The 10,521-nt window shown below is 40.0% G+C and overlaps 1 protein-coding gene across 1 annotated transcript; it reads right to left on the bottom strand.

Annotated features, from left to right (window-relative positions):
* Positions 1–492: 492 nt before the first annotated feature.
* LOC130736502 (uncharacterized) lies at positions 493–1,844 on the bottom strand. The gene is made up of 2 exons (XM_057588327.1): positions 1,214–1,844; positions 493–1,169 (listed from the first exon to the last, which is right to left on the bottom strand). The coding sequence occupies exons 1-2, from the start codon at positions 1,842–1,844 to the stop codon at positions 493–495; spliced, it is 1,308 nt and encodes a 435-aa protein (XP_057444310.1).
* Between the last annotated feature and the right edge of the window lie 8,677 nt (positions 1,845–10,521).

Genomic DNA, 10,521 nt, shown 5'->3' with positions numbered 1-10,521 from the left:
ACCTTGAATGAAGGAATTGAAAGGAGGTACAGGTTCAGTTGTGGTGGATGTGGAAGAGGTGTGAATTGGGATGGAAGGGATGTCAGTGGTAGCTGTTTGGATGGTTGATTTAGGAGCTTGTGTTTCAGCTTGTGTTTCAGGTTGAGTGGGTGCTGTTTGGGTTGAGGTAGGCATGGAAGTAGATATAGGCAGGGGTTGTTCAGGAATAACTACTAAAGCAGAATCAGAGTTAATGCTTTCAGTAATTACCTTACTTGGACTTCTGATGGGAGTGGTTCTGGTGAGTTTTGCAGCCCTTGCAGGATCAGAAGTGCTCTTTGATCTTCTTTCACTTTGTGCTTCTGAAGCAAGGTCAGATGCCTGCTTTGATTCTGCCTCTTTCTGCTGAAGTGGACCCGTAAGAGACAGTTTCTTTCTCTTCACTAAGGGTACTTCATCAGAATCCGTGGATTCTTCAGCTTCTGAAGATTCCCTTATAACCTGAAGCACATCCTAGATGATCTCACAGTCATCCTGCTCATCTTCTTCCTCAAAAATAACTTTTCGCCTCTTGGCTAGAGGAACATCATCATCTTCAGTCTCCTCACTTGAGGATTCTTCCAAGGAGTTCTCAGAGCTTTCAGACTCAGATAGTTGAGGTGATTGCACTGAGGTTCTCTTAGGAGGTCTTTCTGGAGTGGGTTCCCTGATGACCACTGACTTGGATGCAACTTTCTTCTTTTTAGGTTCTTCTATCAGAATCCCTTTGCCCTTGGGATCTGAAGGCTTGCTGGTTGTTTTCTTTGCTCTCCTTGTTGGCATCTCAGGAGGACTGTCAGGAAGAGTTGTGACAAATTCTTCAAGGGTGATATGATCTCCTTCTCTTCTGAGCATCCTCACATACTCCAGAATGCATGCTGGATTGTCCTTTTTAGACCATAGAGGAAAGTCATTAACAGGGTAGTTCTTCTGACGTATCTCTTCAGATGTGTCTTCTTTCGGTTCAATCTGAACTTTCTCAATAATCTGCATTCTCTTCAGCTTAGTTCCATTGAGAGGATCTCCAATGGTCATAGCCAAATCATCATGAAGTCCCAGATCAAAAAGAGCCTTGACCAACTGATTCTGCGTGAAGATATCTGAGAGTAGCCTTCCATACAGAATGTAAGAAATAGACCTCTTGTTCTCACCTTCAGATAATTGAAAAGCAGAAATGGCAGACATACAGGCTCACCCCTAGAAATGTAATACATGATTACCTTCTGAGTTGCATTGAGGTAATCAGTTCCGCCTGTTCTGGGATGGATGCAGGATATGAAAATCTTCTGCCAGATCTTCATCTGAGGCTTCAGATCCTTTATAGCATACTTGGTCCTATCCATGGTCCAGTTGTCATAAATAGCAAAATTGACATGCTTCCTCATGCCAGGAACATTGGCATCAACGTTCTTGATCCTTTTTCCCTGTTGGAACTCCATACCCAGTAGCTTTGCAATGGACTCTTCTGAAATCACAATCTTCCTGTCCAGCACATGGGAGACGACGTAGTAGTCGTTGCAAACTGCATTTTTCCAGAATTCCACCACCAGTTTGTGGTAAATAGGACCACATAGCCTATTGAAATAACCAGACCAACCTTGTAAGTCAACTTGATCCCTGATGTCGAAACCATGATCAGCTAGGTTGTCGAAGTCCACCCTTGCTTCGTTGCATACAACCAGTTCTTCGGCTTTCTTGACACATGTGACCACATTGGGTGTGTCCAGAATCTGTTGAGGTTCTTCAAATCTCTGAGTTTCTTTGTCTTTGGTAGTTTGTTTGGAAGAAGTAGTAGCACTTGCTCTTGACTTCCTCGATTTTCCCATGATTTTCCGGTAGTGAGGTTTAGGGTTCAGAGAAGGAGAGGAATATTGGAGAGAAGAGTAAGAATGAATGCAATGCACACGAAGAGTTTGAAAACCGTATGTGTAAGTGTGTGTGAGATCGTGTGTGAAGAGTGCGTATAGTGGGTTAAATGGTAACCGTCGAGATTTTAATAAGAGAGGAGAGTTAAAACAAGATCAACGGTTCTAAAATAGATAGTCTGAAAATAGCATAGTGGAGGAGAGTAGGCATCATCATTATAGCAGATATACCACGCGACTCAAGGAACTATGTCACAAATGAAGTGACACGTGTATTGTTGCCTACCACAGAAGTTTAACCAGTGGGTTAAGTGCTTCTGATCGAGTATCTTCTGAAGGGGGTAACATCTGATGACTTCAGAGGTACCAAGGTCAGAAGTTCTGAAGAGAACCTTACTCTGGACAAAAGTCCATGTTCAGGTTTTCAAGAATAAATAAAAACCTATCTTCTGCTAAGGGCTTAGTGAAAATATCTGCCCACTGATGGTCAGTATCAACATACTCTAATGATAGAGTGCCCTTCTGAACATGATCACGAATATAATGATACTTTACCTCTATATGCTTTGCTCTTGAGTGTAGAATGGGGTTCTTGCTGAGTGAGATAGCAGCTGTGTTGTCACAGTAAATAGGAACCTTCTTTAGAGACAAACCATAGTCCTCCAGATGATTCTTCATCCATATGGTTTGTGTACAGCATGTGGCAGCTGAGACATACTCTGCTTCAGCAGTTGATAGAGCAATTGTGTTCTGTCTCTTGCTTGACCAAGTGACAAGATTTGCTCCAAGGAAATGGCAACTTCCAGAGGTGCTTTTCCTTTCCACTCTGTCTCCAGCAAAGTCAGCATCACAAAAACCTGAAAGTGTATACTCTGATGTTTTTCTATACATCAAGCCAAGGTTAGTGGTTCCTTTCAGATATTTGAGGATCCTCTTAACAACAGTTAAGTGAGTCTCTCTAGGATCTGATTGGAATCTAGCACAGAGATGCACACTAAACAATATATCAGGTCTGGAGGCAGTTAAGTAAAGAAGAGAGCCTATCATTCCATGATAGAGCTTCTGACAAACCTTAGAGGAAACTTCCTCTTTCTCAAGAATGCATGTTGGATGCATTGGAGTCTTAGAGATGTTGCAGTCTGATGACCCGGGTTTATATGATGTTTTTAGGGTTTTTCCTTGTAGGTTTTGAGTTTTTTTCTTGTGTCTCATGTAGTGTTTCATGCATTCTCATGCATTTTTATCTTTTCTTGAGTCTTTGTTTTGTTTTGGTAATTTTGTAGTTTTATAGGGAGTTTTCTTGCATTTTAAGTTAAGTTTAGGACTTGCATGATTTTCTTTTGTTTTATGAAGGACCTCTTGTGCTAATGAGCTCTTGGAGCTTCTAGAATCTTCCTTGACTTGTTGGTTAGGTTTGGAGAGCAGAAACTGAAGGAGAAAGAAGGCCAAGAAGCATGGAATTGATGGAGAACTTAAAGAGGATTGAAAAGAGGAGTTTCAGAAGCCAAAAAGTCCTTTTCAGGCGAGCTTAAGCGCCTAGGCGCTGGGAATGGGCACCTAGGCGCCAATTAGGTCCAGAGGCATGTTTTTCAACATGCAATTGGCGCTCAGGCGCTCTGAATTGGCGCCTGAGCGCCCAGAACAGCCCAGCCTCGTTTATTTTGCCTATAAATAAGATTTTAGTCATTTTCTTTGGTAATCTTGGATACTTTGTAAAATTCAGAGGTAGAGGATCATCTAGGAGAGTGAGAGAAGGCTTCCAAGCTTGTAATTCAGGTTCTTAGCCAAGCATGGCTCTTGCCATGCTTGGCTAATCTCTCTTCTTATGCTTTGGTTTTCATGTAAGACTTTTCATCTTTAAGTTATAATCTTAAGTTCTTTCCCACATATTCTTCTTCTTTCCTTGAATCCCATTTTCTGAACATCAATCTAAGCTTGTATGCATGCTTGCTTTTTACTTTTCTATAATCAGAACGGAAGTTTGTTATAGATTAGGGAACCGATTTGGGATTACCCCTTCTATGCTTGCTACTAGGAATAGAGGAAGGGTTGGGGTTTGATGGCCTGAAATTGCATGATCTAAAACCTCATATAAATGACTAAGTACACAAGGAATTGGGCTTAGCTTTTAGTATGAGAGAATTGCTTATGTGAGGAATCAATAAGTGAGTAACTAGGCTATATCATCAAGGAGAGATCCATGAGAACATGTGCTTAGAATGATGTACTTGAATTGACTAGTTGAACAAGAACCCAAAGCATGTTATTTTCTGAATTGTCTATTTATATTTTCTTTTTCCTTATTACTACTTTGTCATATGTTTGCCTCAATAAAACAAACCTTCAAACTCAAAGCTTGAACTGAATCTATTCACTCACAATCCTTGTGGTTCGATATTTAAAACAAGGTGGATTCCGTACACTTGCGGATTTACCAACACAGTCACTCATGTTGAACTTCTTCAGAAGTTCCAAGGTGTACTTCTTCTGATGGATATAGGTGACTCTTGGTCGTTGATCTATTTGAATTCCCAGGAAGTATTTGAGTTCTCCCATCATGCTCATTTCGAATTCAGCCTGCATCAACTTAGAAAATTCCTTGCATAGAGAGGGATTAGCAGAACCAAAAATGATGTCATCAACATAAATCTGAACTATAAGAATATCATTCTTATAGGTTTTGCAGAAAATAGTATTGTCACATTTACCCCTTACAAACTCATTCTGTAGAAGAAAGGAGATGAGCCTTTCGTACCACGCTCTGGGAGCATGTTTCAGTCCATAGAGTGACTTCTTGAGCTTGTAGACATGATCTGGATATTTGTCATCTTCAAAGCCAGGAGGTTGCTTGACATACACTTCTTCATAAATGTAGCCATTGAGGAAGGCACTCTTGACATCCATCTGATGGAGAATGATGTTGTGATTTACTGAGAAGGAGATCAGTAGCCTTATAGCTTCAAGCCTTGCTACAGGAGCAAAGGTCTCAGTGTAATCAATCCTTTCTTGTTGACTGTAGCCTTGATCCACCAGTCTTGCCTTGTTTCTTGTTACTTCTCCTTTTTCATTCAGCTTGTTTCTGAATACCCACTTGGTTCCTATGACATGGAAACCTTTGGGTTTAGGCATTAAGGTCCATACATCATTCTTGGTGAACTGATCTAGCTCTTCTTGCATTGCCAGAATCCAGCCTTTGTCTTCAAGAGCTTCATCAACTGATTTGGGCTCAATGAGAGAAACAAGTCCTTTCAGACTCAGAAGAGTCTCTTCTGAAGGTTTGAGCATAGACCTGGTTCTGACGGGAGCATCTTTGTTGCCAATAATCAGTTCTTCTGGATGAGAGACAACTATTCTTTTCTTCTTCTTAAGCTGATCAGAAGTTGTTGGAGCAACTTCAGATGCTTCTGCCTCTGGAGCAACATCCTCTGAGCTGTTCTTTGATTGATTTGCTTCCGAATAATCAATGCTTAAATCTGCAAATCTTTCAAACAGCTTTGACTTTTCTGAGCCAAGCTTATCATCAAATCTAATTTGAATAGATTCCTCAACAGTTTGATGAAGAATATTATAAATTCTAAAACCTTTAGATCTTTCAGAATAACCAAGAAAATAGCATTTTAAAGCTTTAGAATCGAATTTACCCAATTGCTCCTTAGTGTTGAGCATGTAGCAGGTACTTCCGAATGGATGGAAGTAAGAGATATCAGGTTGTCTTCCTTTGCATAGCTCATAAGGAGTCTTCTCCAGAATTGGTCTGATGGAGATTCTGTTCTGGATATAGCAAGCAGTGTTGATTGCTTCTGCCCAGAAGTGCTTGGCCATACTTGATTCTTGCATCATGGTGCGAGCCATCTCCTGAAGAGTTCTGTTCTTTCTTTCAACAAATCCATTTTGTTGGGGAGTGCGAGGACAAGAGAAGTTGTGAGAGATTCCTTGGGAGTTGAACAATTCTTCAAAAGCTTTGTTCTCAAATTCTCCACCATGATCACTTCTGACAGTAATCACTGAAGTTTGGAACTCCTTCTGAACTTGAGTGATGAAGTTGGTAAACATAGTGTGTGTTTCATCTTTGTGCCTTAGGAACTTTACCCATGTCCACCTGCTGTAGTCATCTACAATGACTAACCCATACTTCTTTCCTCCAATGGATTCAGTTTTCACTGGTCCAGAGAGATCAATGTGAAGTAGCTCAAGGGGTCTTGTTGTAGATACCACATTCTTTGCTTTAAAGGGCTTCTTGGTGAATTTTCCCTTCTGACAAGCTTCACACAGAGCCTCTGATGAATACTTCAGACGAGGCAATCCTCTGACGAGATTTAGCTTGCTGAGTTGAGAGATCTTCCTGAGGCTGGCATGCCCTAGGCGTCTGTGCCAGATCCATTGCTCATCATTAACTGACATGAGACACTTGACCTTCTGAGATAGCAGTTCAGAAGATTTGATTTTGTAAATATCATTTCTTCTCTTCCCAGAAAACAGAACAGATCCATCAGTTTGACTGACAGCTTTGCAGCCGGTTTGATTGAAGATTACATCGTAACCTTTGTCAGCAATTTGGCTTATGGAGAGCAAGTTATGAAATAATCCTTCCACCAGAAGTACATCATTGATAACTGGAATTTTTCCATCTCCTATGGAACCTTTTCCAATGATTTTTCCCTTCTGGTTTCCTCCAAAGCCAACGTCTCCTCCTGACTTAAGCGGTACTAGCTTTTGGAATATAGACTTTATGCCTGTCATGTGTCGCGAGCATCCACTGTTCAGGTACCATGACAGGTGTCTTAACTGGGCTGCATAAGATGTCTGCAACAGGAATAATTTTTGTCTTAGGTACCCATATCTTGGGTCCTTTCTTGTTAGTTTTCCCAGAAGTTCTTGGAACTTTGGGTGCAACAGGAGGATAATACATAGGAACCTGATTATAATATTTAGACATGTCAAGTTTAAACTTTCCCTTTGGTGAAACCTTTTCTGGAATGACAGTGCCAGCGGGAACGAAATGCTTATGCAATGGTTCGCGCTTGGGCTCAGATGACTCATCTCTCATGGATTGAGAGTAGCCAAGGCCACTGTTCCCATTTTTGCTTATGCCATAGATCATTGAAGCCATAAGACTTCTGTCTATGCCCTTGGCTAGGAACCTTTGAAACGCTTTCCCATATAATGTCTCATGCTTAACATCAGATGATGCAAGTTGATCTTCTAGCATGGCATTTTTAGCACGAAGAACAGAGTTGTCATTTTTAAGAGAATAATTCTCTTATGTGAGTTCAGAGACTGACTTCTCATGAACTTCTGATGAACTAGTTTTAACAGCATACTTTCTCTTAAGCTCTTTATGTTTACTTACTAGAACATCATGTTTCTTCATTATTTCAGATAAAGCAGTTCTTAGCTCAGATGGAGAAAAATTAGAGAATACCTCATCATCATTCTCAGAGTCTGAGTCATCTTCTGAAGCTTCAACACCTCTGCTGGTGGTAGCCATCAGAGCCTCCACAGCTTCATCTTCTTCTGACTCAGCTTCATCAGAGTCAGTTGCATCGAAGGTCACGAGAGCTTTCTTTTTGAAGACTTTTCTTGGTCTCTTTTCCTTCTTTAGCTTGGGACAGTCACTCTTGTAGTGACCAGATTCCTTGCACTCGAAGCAAGTGACTTCCTTTCCAGATGATTTCTTTTGACCAGATGAAGATTCATATCTTCCTAAACTTTTCTTTGGTCCTTTGCCTTTGCTATGTCTGTTCTTCCATAGTTTGCTTAATCTCTTTGTGAAAAGAGATAGCACTTCATCACCAGACGCATCTGATAGCTCTTCAGAGGAATCATCCTCTTCTACCTGATAAGCTTTTGCTTTGTCAGACTTTGACTTAAGAGCAATAGATTTGTCTTTCTTTTGAGGCTTGTCCTCTTTGAGTTCAATCTCATGGCTTCTGAGATGACTCACGAGTTCTTCTAACTTCAACGAGTTCAGATTCCTGGAGAGTTTCAGTGCAGTGACAAAAGCCCTCCACTCCTTAGGCAAACTTCTGATGATCTTCTTGACATGATCACCAGTAGAGTAGCCCTTGTTTAGCACTCTGATTCCAGCAATCAGAGTTTGAAACCTTGAGTACATCTCCTCAATGGTTTCACCATATTCCATCTTAAACTGCTCATATTGTTGTATGAGAGCAAGAGCCTTGGTTTCCTTGACCTCTTCATTTCCTTCATGCGTCATGACCAAGGAGTCAAAGATGGATTTTGCTGTTTCCTTGTCAGAGATCTTCTCATACTCAATATATGATATTGAGCTTAATAGCATAGACTTCGCCTTGTGATGATCCTTGAAACGCTTCTTCTGAGCGTCAGTCATTTCAGAACGAGAGATCTTCACTCCTGAAGCATCTACTGGATCAGTATAGCCTTCCATGACCATATCCCAGAGCTCTAGGTCAGTGCCAAGGAAATAACACTCTATTCTATCTTTCCAGTACTCAAACTTTTCACCATCAAAGATTGGTGCTCTGAGTTGATTGTTGTTGTTGTTGTTGTCAGCGGAAGTATTGGCTTGGGACATCGTTTGTTTTTCACACAAGGTTCTGGATCACTGAACATTGTTAGGTGTTTAAAACAGAACCGGAGCTCTGATGCCAATTGAAGGTGCAAAAAACACTAGAAAGGGGGGGTTTGAATAGAGTTTTTGAATAAAGGATATATTTTTAGAACTTTTTCCAAACTCAAAGATAAGAACTAGGTGCTGAAGGATAAGAAGTGAAGCACGCAAGTATTTTATCCTGGTTCACTTGAGATAAAAGCTCAAGCTAATCCAGTCCACCCGTGAAGGTGATTTCTTCCTTCTTCTGATGAAGGCAATTCACTAAAATCAATGAGTGTTACAACTGCACTTTGCTACCTGCTAAGTGACTAATAATACACAGATTCTCTCACTAGTATCCTCTTAAGAAGCTGATCTACCGATCCTCTTAAGACTAGCTAAACACTGAATCAACCTTGATTCAGTCCTCTCAAGATCCGACCAACCTTGGTCTCTTAAGGAACTTTACAAAGTAATGTAAAAGGTTTCGGGTTTACAGGAAATGCTTCTAAAAAGCTAATAGTAAACTCAGATGTTTAAGAACAGTGAAGAAATAATGCTAAGAGATTGGTTCGTATATGTTGAATGATTTCAGCAAAGTTTCTTAGCCTCTTTCTTCTTTCTTCAGCCTTTATATACTCTAAGACTTGTGATGTAGCTGTTGCTAGGGTTTTGTCTGTTGGAGTGGCAATCTTGTAATATCAGACTGCTAGGCTGAACAAGGTAGGTGGCGAACAGACTGAGGCTTGTACGATGTTGTACTATGATAGCGACCTGTCCTTTCACCAGTTGACTTGTGATCTGAAGTGCTTCAGATGAACGTTGGTGAAGCTTCTGATCATCGTCAGATTAAAGCTTGGATTCTTCTGACCTTGCAACTTCTGCTTCTGAACAAGTTCCTCAGAACTTCTGAACGTCAGAGCTAGAATAGCTTGGGTCTTCAGAGCCAACTTCTTGTAGGTCTTCAGAACTTGAGTCTTCTACTTCTGGACTGTTCCGCTGGAACATCTGGTCTTCAGAACTTCTGACTCTGGTTCTTCAGAACCTCTTGAGAGCTTGTATCTTCAGAACTTCTGAAGGATTTGCCACTGTTCTGAACGAACATGGTACGCTTTAGAGCTCTCTTTTTAGTATCCCTTGGTTCTTCTTCTTCTGAATAAATAGGCTTGGGTTAGATTCAGAACCTGTTTGTCACAACTAAAAAAGACAAACGTTAGGGTACCACAATTGTTCATCATCACAAACCTTAATTGTAATCATCAAAATATAGAGATGCATCCACTGATCAAACCTTGATCTTACAATGCATTCCTTAAAAACTTGGTTCTTATTACTATTCAAATGTTGACATTGTGAGGTCTATACAATTTCATCAAATTAATATTTTTAATGTGGTCTATTCATCTACATGTTTGAAACATATTTTTGGTTCCACATTTGTTCTACTTATTAAAAAGAGTCTAAACTAAGTAAAAACATATTTCTACTGATATATCTATACAATAAATTAAATCGCCGTGCAACGCACAGGTATAAAACACTAGTTGTTCTAGAAATGAACTTTCTAAGGTGGATGTAGGCTGAATACCCGGTAGCTGTAGCAATATCTATGACGGAGTTTCACTGGAACGGCAGAGGTGTACCAGTAAAAGGCTCCCCGAGACTTAAGTGGTGTTTAAATTTAAATTTGAGAAATAAAGTTTGGGTGAATATGAATTTGCAAAACAAAGCATTTGGCTGGACCTTAAGTATATGTACCTAGTTCGGGGACAGATTGGTTATAACTTGTAATGTGATTTGTTTTTGAATAATTTTATTTCAAAACATATAGTTAGATAAAACGAGTTTTGGTTGAGTAATACTTTCTCCATTCCTAATTATAATATCTAATGTAAGATCATGATTTGGTTCTGTTGTACATCTCTAGGTTTTGATGATAACAAGTATATATTTGGTGATGAACAATTTTGGTACTCTAACGTTTGTCTTTTATGTGTTTGACAAACAGGTTCTGATTCTGACTGAAAGTTGAATTCATTAGAAGTCAAAGACCAAACATTGACC

This window comes from Lotus japonicus, chromosome 2 (assembly GCF_012489685.1).
Source record: "Lotus japonicus ecotype B-129 chromosome 2, LjGifu_v1.2".
NCBI classification, from domain to species: domain Eukaryota; kingdom Viridiplantae; phylum Streptophyta; class Magnoliopsida; order Fabales; family Fabaceae; genus Lotus; species Lotus japonicus.
The sequence above is the reverse complement of the archived record's forward strand: the minus strand, read 5'-3'. Positions and strand labels throughout refer to the sequence as shown.

Coding starts and splice junctions, on each gene's coding strand:
- LOC130736502 (XM_057588327.1), bottom strand. CDS start 1,844: ATGGGAAAATCGAGGAAGTCAAGAGCAAGTGCTACTACTTCTTCCAAA. Junction 1,170..1,213: donor CATGTATTACATTTCTAGGG/GTGAGCCTGTAT, acceptor AATTATCTGAAG/GTGAGAACAAGAGGTCTATT.